At 46.1% G+C, this 18275-nt stretch overlaps 1 protein-coding gene across 2 annotated transcripts in view; it reads left to right on the forward strand.

Moving 5' to 3' along the window:
* The window catches only part of DMAP1 (DNA methyltransferase 1 associated protein 1), a 674969-nt gene that overhangs the window by 543700 nt on the left and 112994 nt on the right, over positions 1-18275 (forward strand). Inside the window, exon 11 of one of the 2 annotated variants that reach the window (XM_069642317.1) lies at positions 8350-8446. The exons of the other annotated variant lie outside the window; for it this stretch is intronic. Within the exon in view, the coding sequence (XP_069498418.1) occupies positions 8350-8442 (93 nt within the window). The 3' untranslated portion in view covers positions 8443-8446. The remainder of the gene's footprint in view (positions 1-8349; positions 8447-18275) is intronic. 2 annotated transcript variants of the gene reach the window in all.

Below are 18275 nucleotides of genomic sequence, written 5' to 3' on the forward strand. Positions count from 1 at the left end.
AGTCTAGGAGAGCGGAGGCACTTTTTGTAGATAGCACAAAATCTTGCACAATGTATAGAGAGTTTGTAGAAAGTAATACCTGTTCGGCCACAAGCTGTATGACTTGTGAAAGTAAAGTTGCATGCAACTCTGCAGAAAAAGTAGCTACTACAAGTCTCCAATAAGACAGACAAGCTACAGACCAAAAAGGGAAGTACCCCTTCAGTCAAGACAGTACCTTAGGTTGGAAGAAGAGGGCCCAGCTGGCTTCTGTTCCTGTTGCAGTCCTGCAGATCCTGTGTTCCTGGGCCTCAGTCATGGGGACAAGAGGGAGGACATCTGGGGACTCCTGCACTGCAGTTTGAAGGTCAACGGCAGCAAAAGGCTCTTTCCAAATCAGTGGCACTTCGCGGTTTCAGCTACCGGTCAATAGCACCACCGCGGTTCTTGGACACCTTATGGGCTCCCCGTGCTTCTGGGGTCCAGCACTCTGTTAAGGTGGCTCAGACTTGGCTCGTCCTGCTTTGAGAGGGTCCTGAGGATCTTCCTGGAGCTCGAGTTCGGCGTAAAGACAATGCACTCGTTCCTCGTGTTCCTGGCACTCGGTTCCAGCAGCAGGAAAGAAGTACAGCCAGCAGGGAGAGGGGTTCCAGTCAAGTTCGTCTTGGGGTCGCTTGGTCTCACCAACCCAAGGGAAGAAGTTGTCCGTTCCGGGCTTCTCTAGTCGATGCAAAATTTGGAGCTACAGCACTGCTGCAGGGCTTCACTGGGAAAACCAACGGTCCAGGAGGGTGCAGCAAGCTTCTCTTCCAGTTTCTTTCTTCGGATTCTTTGTCCAGTGGTCGACTCTTCCTTCTGTCTGAAGGAGACCTCACCTTTTATACAGGTTTCTCCCATTCATTTGCAGCATAGCTGTCACTCCCTCAGCACAGTGGCTGTCCTCCAAGGACAGCCCACCATCCAATCTCCTTTGGGTGCATTCAGGTAAGCAAGGAGACTAAGCAAAGAGAGTTTCGGGCACCTCCCTCACTTCTTGCCCTGCCAGACACGCTGTAGCCAGGGGAGGGTTTCAGCAGTGACTCGCTCCAAAGACAAAACAAACAGGGACCAAACCTGGTTTGGCGCACAGAGTAAACCTCAAGAAAGGCCGCACAAGCAAGAAATGGTGTAAAAAGAAGGCTCTGGCATTTTGGCAAAATGGGCACCCCTGGGTGCAATGCTGCAGCTCAGGATACAGTCTGCGGCAAAAACGCACAATGGTAGAAAATGAAACCACTGCCATCAGCCATTAATTGTAGTGAGGGTAACATAACACATGTTACATGAGTAAGTAGACAAAGGGGATAATACGTAACCCCTAGCACTCCACATAAAATGGTGTGTGCTGGGTCTGCAAAGAGGAAAAGGTAAGTAAAGTCAATTTCACTTTAAAAGTAGTTTATCCAAGAGAAGGTTTTTAAACGTTAAGAGAAATCCAAAGGACTGCACTGAGGGTGCTGGGTGTCACAATGCAAAAGGTAACCCCTATGGAGTTTGTCAGACTCCAAAACCAAAAGAAACAAAGGGTCCAGATCAGATCATAAATACATGAGAGAGTGAGAAAAAGGTCTCACTCTAGGATACAAAATTCAAAGTCCAGCAAAAGAGCTGGGGGTCTATAAGGTTGAAGGGAATTAGCACAGAAATGAGAATTCTCCCTAACAGCCATCTATGTTGGGTCATCACACACTACCCCTGAACAGAGTTCCCTGTGCATAAAGCAATTTCCCACAGGTCCCATCACTGGTGCTTCAACTGTGAAAGCCTTCATTGTAAACCCAGACTAGTTGCACCAGTCACTCGATTGAAGTTACTGGAGCTACCAATACTACCACATAAACTGCAGAGATTCCCAAAGTAGACATAGTTTAGTCCTCCTTCACTTTCAGGTCGACAAATGGGAGATGCCCTGGCACACCCCCTCCACTTGAGGCTGCTCAAAATGTCAAAGCACAAAATGACAACCAAGAATAGGAAAAGGAAGGTACAGACGTGTAAGAGTCCATCAACAGCTATACCAGCTTTGGTTACAGTGGAAATGGTTCCTGCCTCCCCCCCCCCCCCACCCTGGAGCCGAATTAGGTAGGGTCCTGGTAGATGCCCTCCACCTGATTCATAAATAGCCACAGGTAAGATTCTCATGCATACTGGCTATGGGGCAGTAGGGCTTTCAACAACTCATCTTTTAACCGTTACTTGGAAACACCTACAGGGGATAGTTTTGCCTGCCCTCCCCCACTGCCCGTTACCCCAAGTGTTTTCCCATGAAATTTGACCCAAGTGTTCTTGCACATAGACTTCACAGGTACGCAGCAAGGTAACAGAACTTCTCATACACCTCTCAGCTGCTTGACACCCCTTCGGTATCCTCATCTTGGACAATGCCATAGCCGCACACTCTAGCTTTGGGGACATAGCTAAAGGCACAGGTCTGCCCACTGCATTGTCTGTACCGAGTCCGCAATCTCCTAATCTGTTGCCTTACTTCATTCCTAGGGCTATGGAAGAAGCAGCACAATTGCCTGTGATAGCTCAGCCAGCAAACGTCCCGATTCGATGTGGAAGAAGGAAACACGAGGGGATGTTCAGGACCAACCTTGTATTCAAGCCTCTTTCAGGTTCCTGTGGGAGCCTTCCTGTCTTGCTATCACCCAGAGTCCCTTTCCTGCAAGACATTACAAATGATCAGCCAGAGACTGACCTCATTCCTAACATCCAAAACAAGGACTTCAACATAGTTGCAGAGGAAGAACATGAGGACCGTACGTCCCCCGTTTAGGCCCAAGGCCTTCCATTCTCTCAACAGCCGACTGTTAGACTGGATTGGCCTTCCGGTTCCAGATGTACCACTGTGGTGGACAAACCGAAAACACTACCTCTTGACGAGTTTGACCAGAGTGAATTCTTGTTAGGATGAGTAGTGAGGTGAACTTATGTAGGTCCTATGAGGTTTCTTTACAAAGGAGAAGTAGGTTCTTTTTTCTGAATAATATAAACAAAAGGTGCAGGGAAGGGAGACACTAAAATGCGTTGGTGTTTTCCTTATCTGATAGGGATACTAGTCTGAATTGGGTTCTCTGTCTAATCTGTCTTGTTTTGTAATTTTAGAATCCAGATTGTTTCTTTATCCTCTAAACACAGTGTCATGGATCTAGCATCCAGCACTCTACTTCTATAAAAACCTTCTCAGGATTACAGCAACCAGCCCGCTATTTGTAACTCCAAGAGATATTTTGCCCAACTCACTATACTTGACAGTCCTAAGAATATAGCGCCCAGCCTTTTGTGCCTAGGGATATGATGTTGTCCACTACACTCTGCCACAGCTTTAGGGTGTGATGGTAGAATCCCTTCACCCTACCCTTAGGGCTGTAAAAGATATCATGGGCATGGTCATTCAATCAGTTTTAAATCTACTAGGTCTGTTCTTGTAGCTCAAGAGCAACTTTCAATAACTTCACTTTGGTAGGTGGAATTGTCTGGTCGGAACTCTTGGCATAAGCCCTTAATGTGTGGTGTTTTATTCTTCAATACATTTAACTAGATGACATGGTAAACATGTATTGTTTTGTCTTTTAGGTTGTACTAGATAGTTCAGGTCTCCCAACAAATTACTGTCAATATAGAGTTGATGCTACGGGCAATAATTATTTTCGGTGGTCGGTAGAAACGCTTTAAGTTGATTTTCTACCTTGATTGACCTTAGCCTGGTATGTTTTTAAAGGTGCTTTGTTGCTTCTCCAGAGCATCTTGGATCTTCTGGACAAACTGAGCGGTTTTCAATGTGTTAATCTACTTCTCCTCACATCCATATCAGAGAATATCAAGGACCACTCTTGAGGTCCTGGCCATAAATAAACTCAAAGGATGAAAACGCAGTTGACTCCCGAGGTGTCTTTCTCACGGTGAACCGAGCCAAGGGAATTTGTGCAACACATGTTTTTTCATCTTAACTGAATAACTTCCTTAAGATAGGTTTCCACAAAGCTGTTGGTTTGAAGGTGATAGAAGTTCTCAAGGTCTTGATTTTTAGAACATTCTTACATGTGTTTACAACATAAAAAGTAATCCTGGTCGGCAAAGATTTCTTTTGTGAAGCCAACTTTTGTGAAATAAGGTAGTAGATACTTTAGGATACAGGGATCAGAATTAAGATGAGTTGAGCATGAGCTAAATGTTGCTCCTGTGAATCGGGCATACACAAGTTACCAGGTGCTCTCTGTGCGGAACAAGGAGCGAATACATAGAATGCAGAAATCTAAATTCCACGTGAGCTGCAAGCATTGAATCTGTTTCCATTATAACTAATTGTGCTTGAAATGTCTTGTAGGTGTGCCCTAATGGTTGTAGATGTGCATTCTCAAACACACAGTTCATGTCTTGTAGGTATGTTTGCTAGGGAAGTAAAAAGTAGCTCCTGGTAGCTGTTTTTTTTTCAAGCTACCCAGGCTGAGCTAGGCTGCAAGCTCCTGCTAATAGCTCTGAGGTCCCAGCAATTTTGAGCCCTCGAATCCTCCAAGTGGTGTTGGCTCTAAGCAGAAAGGCAGACAGGTTGTGGTTGGCATAATCGAATATCCCTAGCATATTATAGTTTCCGATTCTCGAAGAGACTATTGGTCCCATGAAGTCCAAATGGTACATTGGCATCAGATACCTTTGGGTGGAGGGCCCAGGTTGCACAGTACTAATTTAGATAGCCTTATATTCCGGGCCTGAAAAATCGATTGAGGATATGGTCCTCTTTCTCGGCCAATCCAACATGTGCTGCAGTCAGATGTGAATGAGCAAGGTCAGTAACGGGACATTGAAAGGCCCTCATAATATTCGGTACCTTAATTTCCCATCTTCTTTGCCTGAGTCCTACTTTGCCAACCAGGTCTTCAACAAATAAGGGACTTTTCCCCACTGTGGTCACATCCTCAAGGGCACTTTGTGGATTCTGATCATTTCATTGGCCTGCAGTGAATTCTGGTAGAAGGTTCCCCTGGCTTTCAGCCTTCCTGGCGCCAAGTACATGTCACTCGATTGGTGGGGAGGAAGTGGAGCCAAAGCCTTTTTTCATCCTGTTCTGTATGCACCAGTCTGGGCACTACAATCATCTCAGTGATTTCCCTCTGTATACACAATTTATTTGAGCATGTGTTGCCTACCCTTAGCCTGGTGTTGTTGCCAGAGTTTAGGAATAAAATCTTTACATGACTTGTATAGTCCTCATCAACCAACCATTCCACTAAATCTATCAAATGTGTGTAAGAAAGGCCTCCTGTTGGTGTTATTATCCCGTTGTTTCCAAGAGAGGGGCAGAGATTCCAAACTGTCTGGGCCATTGGGACACACGGCATAAGTTTCAAAAAGGGTTTCTGAACAATCTAAGCAAAAGATGCAGGAAAGTGTTAATACATCAATGTTTTCCATATCTGGTAGGGATACTGGTCTCTCTTCCTTATTTTTCAGTCTTGTCCCCAAGTGCTAATGTCCAGTATACCTCTGACCTTCTAAACCGCTTCTGCAATATAACACCAAACGCACTTCTTGGTACCCTAAGCACTGTCTCAAGATTATGGTGGCTAGCACTCTATTTGCACCCCCAGGATATATCGTCTGGCTCACCCACAGGGCTATAGTGCCAACCTCATTCTGCTTGGCAGCCACCGGAATACACAGTAGTGCCCAGCTCACTATGCATCACCAGGATATAGCACCTTGCTTGCTGTGCCATGGCCACTATTCTCTTCGGAATAGAGTGACCTTTACGCAGCCAACACTAGATATTCTCACCCTTGGTTGTGTTCCCGTCCAGGCAAGGTCCTTCGGGTGTTCTGCTGTTTACTGTTCTTTTGTCCTTTCTGACCGGTCTTCTTGGGTCATTGTCAGTTTATTGCTCTCACCTCTTCTTTTCCTCTGAGCTCGCTTGCTCCTCTGGGTCTCCTTCTGTATCTGCTGGTTCCTGGTAACTGCAACACTTGCTCTGGGTTCTCAACGTTATTTATTTCTATTTTGGTCCCATCTCCATAAGGTAGCTTTGTATTGGTTATGCCCTGTTGGCTTCCTTTTAGCCCTTCTGATTGGTTAAATACATAGATTGGTAAACTGGTTCAACTTTAAGCCCAGCCTATTTAAATTGCCATTTTGATGTCTCGCCCCCTGTACATGACTCGTGGTTGGGTCATTGCTCTCCTGCAATGCACTTCCCATCCGATGCTGTCACTAAAGGCGATGAAGCAGTGTAGGGCCAAGGTGCTGAATTGAATGATCTGCTGATGATCTGCTTGAAGCAGGCGAGCAGTATTTGTCCTGGTCCTCCGCGTCCTCATTGGTTCGTGGAATGTTCAAGACTCTGACTTTCTCTTAACCACGTTGGTAATGTGGTGTTTTTGACTCAGTACTGGCTGCCAGGGAAGCAGATAAGACTGGTATATACTCATCCAGCCTAACGGCCTCTCCATAACTCCGGAAATATTGCAGAAGCCTCACTCTGCCCTTCAGAGAAAAGGCATGGTCGAGGGCCAAGGCTAGCCAGTGCATGAAGAAAAGCGGTCTGTCCTCCCACTCTTTCGCTCAGTCTTATGTGGAAGCAGCTGTGCTGACCTAGACCAATCCCTTTGAAGTCCACCGCCAGTCCTCTCAACAAAGAATATACATTCCTAGAGGCCATGAAGGACAGAATTCTACACCAGTGCCACTCTACAGATCCGACAGGTGAGCACAGATGCCCTTTTGGCAAGGGAGCAAGATTTCCGCCCCCTCCAAACTTCAACTGGCGCCCCTGTTGAAACTATTCTCCTTGCTGTTGACACGTGCAAGGCTCTTAAGATTTACCCATCTCGGACAGAGATTTTCAGAAAGTCTTCTGCACTCCTTGTACCTTTTGATGTATTTCTCTTGCTGTTAGGGCTTCTAAAGCATCGCTCTGTAGATGGATTGTTTCATGTATCCTACAGTGCTACTCTGTTAGGCTCGTCCTCACCCAAAGGGATTTAGTGTTCATGATCGTCAAGACAAGAAGCCTTCAGTTGCCTTCCAGTGCCATTTTCCAAGGGAAGTTATTTTTAAGACTGTTTTGTGGTCTTCTTTACATCCATGGACATGCAGTTCCAGGGCTGATGCCGAGCATGGTCAAGCAGTTCGCCACAACCATTCTGGCTGAAATGTTCCTTTTTCAAGGGGTGAGTTTCCCCTTCATCCTCCCATCACACTATTGCTGGGGGTGTCTCCTGTACTATGGACCAAATGGGACTGAACACAGTTGTAAGTTACTCATAGTAGTGGCACACATAGTCCTAGTCCCCTTCCCCCTATGTAACCCTTCTACTCTTGCCTTTACATGAAATAACAGGTCATCTCATTGTTCAATAATAATCTGAGGACTGCGGTGGGGTACCCGACAAGCGCATGTCGGGGCAGGAATGGCCTGTGCATGCAATCACTGGTGCCTACCCCTTAAAGTGGCACATGTTAATTCTGTGAAAGCTCTGCTGCACATGCTCCAATCGCCTGCATGTGACTCTCTAGATATTCCATTATATTGAAGCAAAGGGTCTGGGGTTTAGGAGTACAGTATTCACTCCAGTATGACATTTTAAGATACTTCGTTGACATGCCTGAGAACCAGAAACCATTCTCTTTATGTGCAAACAAGATACACCATTTAAAATCAGTAGCTGTTGACTGGGCAGCCAGACACATAGTATACCATTTTTTTAATTTATATTTTGTTTCACCTGGTCTGGCAAAATTGTGGAGTATGATTTTGATTGGTGTCTCTTGACTGCTAATCAAAGATGTATCTTGTTGTGGATGAGTGTGATTGAGTGAGAACATTTACATATCTCCTAATCGTGCATAAAAGCGGTCAAATTCTAGACTTTCTAATGTAGCACCTCATACTGCCAATGTAGTGGTCCTATGACGGTGACGAGTGAAGCTTTTTCCTTGGCCTATGCTCCAGGATGGGAGAGGGAAGGTGTCCCAGCTACTACTCACACCGTTTGTAGCACGGATGAGCCACCATCATCCTCAAAAGCTATACCGCCAGACCTCTTTGAGCACGCCACATGGTATGCCTCCAGAAACTCCAGATAGGGCAGGAAGAGAAACCCCCTAAACATATTTGTAGGATATATCGAGAATATGTGGTTTATAACTTTATATACATTTGTGAGCATTGACAAAGTAAGTGCATGGTCCAAAAATACTTAAATGAGGCAGTGAATGCAAACATTTAATTTGGTCGAAGGACCCAAAGAAAAATGTAGTCAAGATCTTTAAAGGTACTCCTCGCTCCCCTGCGTTATCCTCCCAACACGCTGAACCTCCCTTTTCTCCCCATAGCAATCGGTTATCTCACGTGAAGGGCCAGTATGGATTGGAACCCTGCAGATGAGGGACACTGGACTTGTGAAGTGTGTGTTACCAAGCAAATGAACAAGTAAGTGAACAAAGTGTGACGCAGCTTTACTCTGCGACACAGCAGGAAACAGATGGAAATGCAATATACTATGTAAGAGGGGCAGCATGTTTTTGCTAACAGTATTTGAAATATTTCCACAAGGAACACCCGATCCAGACATCAAAAGTTAGTTTCTCTGGGAACTAAGGGAAGTAGTCTCGCACTCAGACTGTAGCAGTCTTTGGCCTCTAGCATGCATCTCTCTCCATTATCTTGTTTCTCATCTCCATTCTGGGAGCTTTGCGTCTGCTCAGCCTCAGACTGGAAACTTCCACAGTCTTGGATTCTCCAGTTTGCCTGGGATGATTCTTAGCCTTCACACCGTTGCTATGCAGGCTTCAGTATTTCTATCTGCACTTGGCGACTTCTCTGCACTCTGGGGTCGCTTCTTGAGCTGGCGGCCTCTTTCTATGTCAAGCAGTTCTGAATCTCAGTGGTGGGTTTCAGCTGTAGAAGTAGAATTATGCCTGTTTCTGACTTCTGGTGTCGTCTAATTGATGGCACATTTTTCACCGTGCAGTGTTGTTTCTCTTTTGAGGGGTAGCTTGGAATCTTCAGGCAATGTCACGGGACTCCCAGGCAGAGAGCTCACGAGCAGAACTTGTCATCCCAAACGCAGTTGTTGATGATGGAGATGGTCACCCTAGGGCACTAAGGTTTCAGTGAGTACCGTTTAGTTGAAGACTCAAGGATATTGCGACAGACCACTCGTGATAGACCTAAATGGACTTACACTCTGAGTCCGGTGTTCTTCTGGACAGTTCCGGATAAGGGTCTTCCTCTTCTTCCACACCAGCAGAGAATCGGTCCCCATCTCTGTCTTTGTGGCAGCTTGTGACACCTAGGTTAAAGTGGCATGACACTTGAGTTTCTGTCTGTAGGGCAGAGAGCACTTCTGCTTTAGGCTTTCTTTGTAACAATCCTCACTCCTTTTGTTCGGGATCTCCTAAAAGGGACCTTCCTTTCTACCTGGATGGGGTTTAGAATGTGCTCTCTAGTCTCCATTTCTGGGTATCATTTCTGTTCTTAGTACAGCTACGGGTCTTTATTCAGGCAAATGGTCTTTCGCCCATGACGGACTGTGTGCCTGTCTTTGTTTACATGGTTTTCACACTGACCTCCAGATTCTCTGTGAGTTTACTTCTGGGAACTACTGGCTTTTGTCTGCAGCCAATCATTCGATAGCACTCTGGCTCATTGTGATGGCTCCTGTGGGCTTCCATGTACGTGACATGCACCAGCCTTTTGTGGACATGGACAGGCCAGAAGTCCTTTTTGCAATGGTCCAGAATACCCATTGGACATAACAGAAAGCTTTTTCGAAGGAGCTTCCTGCAGGCGTAGTTATCACATGTTTCCTGGAGCATTCCATGGCGTTTGGGGCCACTGAAGTAAACAAGATGTCTCCATCTCCAGAAGAGTGTTTCACCAGCCACAGGTTGCTTCTGCTTGTTGTAAATTCCCAGCCCTCTGCTATGCCTAACACAAGGTCTATATTAACACGGTCTCCCTGCCTGTAACCTTTACTGATGAAAAGCCCCCCTTTGCCTCCTGATGCTGGATTCATGCTCTGTAAATAGCCACAATAAAATGACTAATAATAAACCTTAAATTTCTTCTAAGCTACAGGCTGAGGTGCAAAATCATTTTGTCATGTTAATGGGTTCCTTCTTCCCACAGATTCCTCATCTTAGAAATATCCCCAAGATGCAAGACTGACTTCAGAAAGGTGTTTTAGCCAACAGGGATCTTATTCTCAAATCTTCACCCTTGTGAAAAAATGAAGCAAATTAATGTAGCTGTTTTCATAATCGGAAACGCAGCCAACAGGTTTTGCCTCAATACGTATTATCTACTCACTTGTGCAGAAATGAAGCCGGTGTTTCTCTTTGCTATGCTTGCTGCATAACATATAACGAAATGTAGGGAACATGCCCTTTTTATGTTCTACTGCAACCATAGTGCAAAAAACAGCCTGATTCATTTTTGTCCTAGTGCAAACATAATACTAATTATACAGATAATACTGATTAGGACAAAACATATTGGCTCCATTCTGTATTTCCCTTGCAGCAACCCTTGTGCGAAATGCATTTGCTAAATTTTTAGCGCTGGTGATAACCTGGCACCAGAGGGCTCCCCGCAGCCTCTCACAGCGTTGTTTTCGACCTTGACTTGGATGTGACAATGTGGACATTGTGCCGCATGACTCCATTTTCTTTTTTCTGCATGCTCCAAACGCTGCTTATTGGAATGCCTTTTCTTTTTGTGACTGAGTCATGCCTCATCCGCAGACCTCCTGGTTCAGACTATGAAAAGACTGTTAAATACTATTGGCTGTGCTGGATCCACACCAGCACTGTTTTTGGTGTATGACCCAGGATCACACCACCAAATAATGCATTTCCAGTCAATTGAAGCACCTGTAGCTTAGTAAGGTATATGTTGTCACAGTCGGTAAAAGCTTGACTAAACGCATCGATGTATTGGAGCCTTCCAACACCAGACAACCAGAGAATACCTGGAACTCTGCTGAGTAGCTACGAAGAATAACAAGAAGCACACAGGTTCTTGTTCCCCCAGCTTGGCTTCCACCAAGCACCACTCTTCTTCGTAGGTATTGCCAAACTGTCAACATCCAGAATCGGAAGAATCGCCACCACAGTTGGTTCATGTCATTTTCACTGCTGCCTCGTCTACACCGAAACAGTGGAAAGAGTTTATACAGAAAGATTTAGGTCATGTTTGCTAAATACCAGTGGCGGAACTCTTTACTCTCCTCATCTGAACCGCTTGAATCCATCTTCTGTCATACTAGGCCTGGAACACTGTGCCTCGCATTCAGTGCTGCTCTGCACCAGATCTTCTCCTGTTAGCTAGAGATGCCCTCCTGGCTTCAACAGCCAGTGCATGAAAATGTTTGGTCAGATCTTTAATAATGTGTGGGGTCCAGTCCACCTATTCCCTGCATTCAATGTAGGAGGGAGTTAAGGGATTTCCCTGAAGAATTTTAAGAAGATGTGGGGCTAATAAACGTTACCACCGACCGTCCAGATTCTAGCAGCAGTGATACTTCCCAAGAGCTTGAGTTTATGAAAGTTGCTCCATATGGATCTGCTTAAGCTAATATGCATTTAAAAAACACAATTGCCAGAGTTGTGGAAAGCTTTGGGCTTACTTCCTCTGCACTATGCCAAAAACAGGCCCAAAAGATATGTTGGTACATGTCCCACCAAGGAAGCCCTCTTTCCCTTTTTCTTTGCCACTTCAGAACCTGTGCTTTCAGTGTGGGAGGAACCTGCTCTGGCCATTCATAAGGACTGTTTGGGTAAACACAGGTTCACACCTACGACCCTGTTCTTTTATTATGCATCCTTCTCTCCAGAGTATGATTTTTCGGGCTTCTGTTTTGCCTCGTGTAGAAAGAGCAAGAAACTAGACTCTCTGTGGAGAAATATCTTTACTCCTGCAGTTTTACAGTGTGCACGATTAATGCCTTGTGCACACTTGCAAGGTACTCATGCACCTCAAGGATACAAAGTTCTGTTAATGAATTGGTTTTAACAATAAGATTGCAAAGTTTGCAGGAGGCATGGACTCTGCATGGCATACTGAATGGGATTGGGTGCCATTGTTCACACACCTGATGTCTAAGCCAAACATTTTATAATGCCCTTTGTTGGGACCGATTTGATTGACTCAACAACGAATTTTAAGGCTTCTTTCCCACTTTTGCTCAGTGTCAGAACACCAATTCCTGCTACACGTTCCCGCTTACCTGACAGGCTTACGGTAGTCAATATAGCTAGGGACAGCAATAAGCGCTTCTATTCCTCTAAAGGCTTGTTTCGAAGGCATTGGAGATTGCCATGGCGACGATGGCCACTGCTACGTCTGCAGTCACGTGTTGCTCCGACTTCCCGGTCACGTGACTCCCGCGTTGTGGTCACGCAATCTTAAGTCCGGCCAGTCCGCTGTTTCGGTGCTTCTGATTGTTTTCTTTTGAATTCTACAGTGGCGCTTGCTATTTTGATCTTGTCTCTTCTCGACCGCTGGCCTGTTTTTCGGATTTTGCTCTTGTCTTGCCCTCGGTACTTCTGCTTCGAACTTCAGCTACGAACCCCTGCTACGACCCGGATTTCCTTTTGACTTCGATTCTTGCCTCATACTTTGTCTTGTCTGGTTACCTGATTCTGACCCGGAACGTTTGGATTCCTTCTTCCTAGGCGTACTCGTGCCGGCGGGAATAGGTTACGCGTGCCGGCGGGAATAGGTCTTGCATCGGACTGAGGATTCCTTCAACTCCGTGAGACTGGGCTCTCTCTTCTTGGATCCTGGGAGATCACCATCATCCTATCTTCATCGTTGCTTCCCGTCTCCCGGATATACAAGTAAGAGTCCTTATTTCCTGCTCATTTTCCGTTATTGGTTCTTTGCCTTTCCTTGTCTTATTTAGTTCCTTCTCTATTAAGTACCGTACCTCACCCTGTTGACAATCACTGAGTGTTCAGTCTGTCTTGTGGAATTCCCAGCTATCGGGAAGAAACTTGCAGTCATCAGGAGTTCCAGAGGGTCCTGTTCATTCTTCAAACATCTTTCAACCAATTGACCGCTCAGACTGTTTTTATATACAACTGAGTGTTACATTGGTAGGAAGAATATACCACTGCACTACGGGTTCAACAGCGTCTCTTCGATCACCAGGCGCTTCACCCTGTTGAGGCTCAGATCTCTGACAGAATCAGAAGCCTAAAAATGGACACAGCCAATGATCCTTTGGCTACCTTGGTTCAGTTAGTGGCTGATTTACGTGCTGACATGCAAACTGCCCATGATGTTACTCATCGCCGTATTGATGATATTCAAGCGGGATTGAGGGCTAGTGCCATTGAACCTCCATCAGTCGCAGTGGCTTCCGGGTCTGGTACGGCTAGTGCTCAGGCCAGGGCAGACCCGGTACCGGTAGTTATGACACAATTCCCGTTGGCTCCTCCTGAACGTTTCTTGGGCGATCCAAAAACCTTTAGAACGTTCATCAATCAATGCAGACTGCATTTTCTTTGTAGACCAGCATCATTTCCCGATGCAACTACTAAGGCCGCTTTTATATTGTCTAACCTAGGGGGTACTGCTGCCGTCTGGGCGAATCCTCTCTTGGAGCAAGGCAGTCATATGTTATTTGACTGTGACGCTCTCATAGAGGCGCTTACCAGAGTTTTTGACACTCGATACAAATCTCAGGCAACTGACTTGGAGTTATTGAATCTGCAGCAGGGCGATTCTACTCTATTGACTTATCTGGCTAAGTTTAACCAATTGGTTGCTGAAACCAACTGGCCGGACGAGAAGAAGGCAGCCTTATTTTATAAGGGTTTGTCGGATTCCCTCAAGGATGTCATTGCTACGGTACCTGTGGTCCCCGTCTCCTTTCCTGACTTTTTGGATCTAGTTCTTCAGATCAATGCCCGTAAAGCGGAAAGGAAGGGGGAAAAGAGGATTTTGCCTCCGGTCCCTGTTAGTCTGACAAGTTCGGCTTCGGGCAATGGGGAACCCATGCAAATAGGGGCGATAAGAGGACCATTATCTAGCGAAGAAAGAGAGAAGCGTAAAAGGAACAAGTTATGTTTTTATTGTGGTTCTTCTGGTCATTTTTTGAATCAATGTCCCAAGAAACCGGCGAAGTCGGGAAACTCCAAAGCCCGACAATAGAGGGAGCCCCTATGTCGAGCATTGATCTTCCGGGCTCCAAATTCTCGGTTTCTTTCACTATTAAGTTAGTTGTTGCTTCTCCGGACGGCGAAACCTGGTCCTCTGAAGCGGTTTTGGATTCAGGGGCTACTGGAAATTATGTTTATCTCCAGTATGTGAAAGACTGGAACATTCCCCTGGTACCAAAGGAACAACCCGAGGTGGTCAACGCAGTTGATGGTACCACACTACTCTCAGGGTTGGTAACGGAGTCGACAGTTCCCCTGGATTTGCTCATAGATGGTTGTCATAGCGAAGTCATTTCATTCGATGTCATTACTGCACCTCAATTCCGACTTATTCTGGGTCTACCTTGGCTTCGGCTCCATAATCCCTTGGTAGATTGGGTTGCTGGGTCTGTCTCGTTTTCCTCAACGTATTGTTCAAGACATTGTGGCCCAACGACTCAAGTGAAGAACAACCCATGTCAAGCCTTATTGGAATCTGTTTCAATGATAGGTGGCGTTGTCAAGACTGTTTTACCCCCGGAATACAAGTCTTTCGCAGATGTCTTCGACAAAGGTGAGGCAGAAAAATTACCGCCTCATCGTATTTATGACTGTCCCATAGACCTTAAGGAGGGAGCTAGGATCCCCTCTGGGAGGATCTACTCTCTTACTTTAAAGGAAGATGCAGTTTTAAAGGAGTATCTGGACAAGGCTTTGGCTTCGGGTTTTATTCGCCACTCCCGTTCTCCTGCTGCATCTCCCCTGTTCTTTGTCCCGAAAAAAGAGGGGGACCTGAGACCATGTATAGATTATCGGGAATTGAATGCAGTCACAATACGGAATCAATATCCCATACCACTGATTTCAGTACTTTTGGATCAGCTAGGCTCTTCAGTGATATACACCAAATTGGACCTCAGGGGTGCCTATAATCTAGTAAGGATAAGAAAGGGGGACGAATGGAAGACAGCATTCAAAACCAGACACGGCCTTTTTGAATATTTGGTCATGCCGTTTGGGCTATGTAATGCCCCTGCCACATTTCAACATTTCATTAATGATGTTTTTCAGGACATGATTGATCGATTTGTGATCGTCTACTTAGACGATATCTTGATTTATTCCCCTTCTCTTGAACTACACCTTCAACATGTTACTGAAGTACTACAACGTCTGCGGAAGAATAAACTATACGCAAAACTAGAGAAGTGCATTTTTCATACTACTTCAGTTGAATTCCTGGGCTATGACATTACTAACCTGGGTGTTCAGATGAGCCAAACCAAGGTCAAGGCTGTATTGGAATGGCCCGTCCCAGGTACACTAAAAGCTTTGCAGTCTTTTTTGGGGTTCGCAAACTTTTATCGGCGGTTCATCAGGCACTTCTCTAGCATTGTGGCTCCACTTACTGCTTTAACAAGCAATAAGCATCCGTTTCAGTGGAATCCTGAAGCACAGAATGCGTTTGAGACTCTTAAGGAAGCCTTTACTTCAGCTCCGGTGCTTCAACATCCCAATGTCAAACAACCGTTTGTTGTAGAGGCCGATGCTTCTGACGTGGCAGTAGGGGCAGTTCTCTCCCAGTTTTGTCCTGACACGGAGATCCTCCATCCTGTCGCGTATCATTCACGCAAGCTTACTCCGTATGAGGTAAACTACACCATCACCGAACGTGAGCTGCTATCTGTCCGGGAGGCTTTTACAGTTTGGAGACATCATCTCTTGGGAGCAGAGACTCCGATTCAAGTGTTTACTGATCACAGAAACCTACTGGCCCTTCAATCATTGAAATGCACGACAGCGCGTCATGCACGTTGGCATGAGTTCTTCTCAATGTACAACTTTGTATTGACCTACCGTCCTGGGACCTTGCACTCCAAGGCAGATGCCCTGTCAAGACTATTTGAAGACCCAGTGCATCGGCCACAGGAGGGTCGACTACTCTTGCCCAACCAGGTCGTGTGTGGATGCACTTTGCAACCATCCCTGAGGACAGCCATTCAACATTGGGTCTCAGAAAAACATCCTGAATTGGAGGATCTTAATCTGGATATTATTCAGTCCTTGCCATACGTCCAAGGCAAAATCTATATACCTAACTCGTATACCCGCAGGATTGCTATGTCTTGGTGTCATGACTCCATGTTGGCCGCACACCCTGGTCATCGTAAGACATTGGAATTACTCAAGCGCTGGTGCTGGTGGCCATTCATGTCAAAAGACATTGTGCTATACATCGCTAATTGCGCGGTTTGCGCTCAATGTAAAACCGTTCCGGCCAAACCAATGGGTCTTCTACAACCCCTGCCAGTACCTGCTAAACCCTGGGCCATGCTTTCCATGGACTTTGTAGTGGAACTACCCTTGATTGGTGGTTTTGACACTATTTGGGTGGTAATCGACAGTTTTACTAAGTTGGCCCTTTTTGTGCCTTGTCGGGGTCTTCCGTCCGCTACTACTCTGGCGGACCTGTTTTTACGCAATGTCTTCCGCTTCTTTGGTCTTCCTGAGATCGTAATAACTGACAGGGGTTCTCAGTTTACCTCTCGTTTTTGGAAACACCTTACACAGTCCATGGGTATTGACGAGAGGTATTCTACGGCCTACCATCCACAAACCGATGGCCAAACCGAGCGACTCAATGCCACCATGGAACAATACTTGAGATGTCTTATCCTACAGCACCAAGAAACCTGGCTCTCCGTTTTGCCTATGGCAGAGTTCGCTTATAATAATTCTGCGCATTCTTCTACGGGGGTTTCTCCTTTCTATGCCATGTATGGACAACACCCACGCTCTCCACCCTTGGATTCGTGTATATCCTCGGATTGTCCAGCTGTCCAATCCTGCCTTAGAGATCTGACATCGTTGCGTAGGAACGTTATGGAAGACTTAATACATGCGCAGGAACAGGCTAAAAAGTATGCCGATCGCCATCGCCAGCCGGCACCGCAGTATACCACAGGTATGCGTGTTTGGCTGTCTACCAAGAATCTCAGTATTCCAGGTCGTAAAACCCTATTACCTCGCTTTGTGGGTCCTTATATTGTTAAGGAGGTGATTAATCCCCTTGTGGTCAAATTGGAATTGCCTCCTACTTGGAAAATACATCCCGTTTTCCACGTGTCTTTGGTCAAACCATGTTCTGAGCAGGTGAGGTTACCTATCCGTCCCCCCCCCCCTGTTGGTACAAGGGGTGGAGGAGTATGAGGTTAATGCTATTTTGGATACTAAAATATCGCGTGGTGTACGTTTGTTTTTGGTGGACTGGAAGGGTTACGGTCCGGAGGATCGCACTTGGGAACCTGAGTCCAACATCCATGCACCCGTGCTGTTGTCCCAGTTTCTCGCATCTCAAGGTCTCGGGGGACCTTTGGGGGAGGATACTGTCAGAACACCAATTCCTGCTACACGTTCCCGCTTACCTGACAGGCTTACGGTAGTCAATATAGCTAGGGACAGCAATAAGCGCTTCTATTCCTCTAAAGGCTTGTTTCGAAGGCATTGGGGATTGCCATGGCGACGATGGCCACTGCTACGTCTGCAGTCACGTGTTGCTCCGACTTCCCGGTCACGTGACTCCCGCGTTGTGGTCACGCAATCTTAAGTCCGGCCAGTCCGCTGTTTCGGTGCTTCTGATTGTTTTCTTTTGAATTCTACAGTGGCGCTTGCTATTTTTATCTTGTCTCTTCTCGACCGCTGGCCTGTTTTTCGGATTTTGCTCTTGTCTTGCCCTCGGTACTTCTGCTTCGAACTTCAGCTACGAACCCCTGCTACGACCCGGATTTCCTTTTGACTTCGATTCTTGCCTCATACTTTGTCTTGTCTGGTTACCTGATTCTGACCCGGAACGTTTGGATTCCTTCTTCCTAGGCGTACTCGTGCCGGCGGGAATAGGTTACGCGTGCCGGCGGGAATAGGTCTTGCCATCGGACTGAGGATTCCTTCAACTCCGTGAGACTGGGCTCTCTCTTCTTGGATCCTGGGAGATCACCATCATCCTATCTTCATCGTTGCTTCCCGTCTCCCGGATATACAAGTAAGAGTCCTTATTTCCTGCTCATTTTCCGTTATTGGTTCTTTGCCTTTCCTTGTCTTATTTAGTTCCTTCT

Source organism: Ambystoma mexicanum, chromosome 1q, assembly GCF_040938575.1.
Source record: "Ambystoma mexicanum isolate Mex_15411 chromosome 1q, UKY_AmexF1_1, whole genome shotgun sequence".
Taxonomy (NCBI): Eukaryota; Metazoa; Chordata; class Amphibia; order Caudata; family Ambystomatidae; genus Ambystoma; species Ambystoma mexicanum.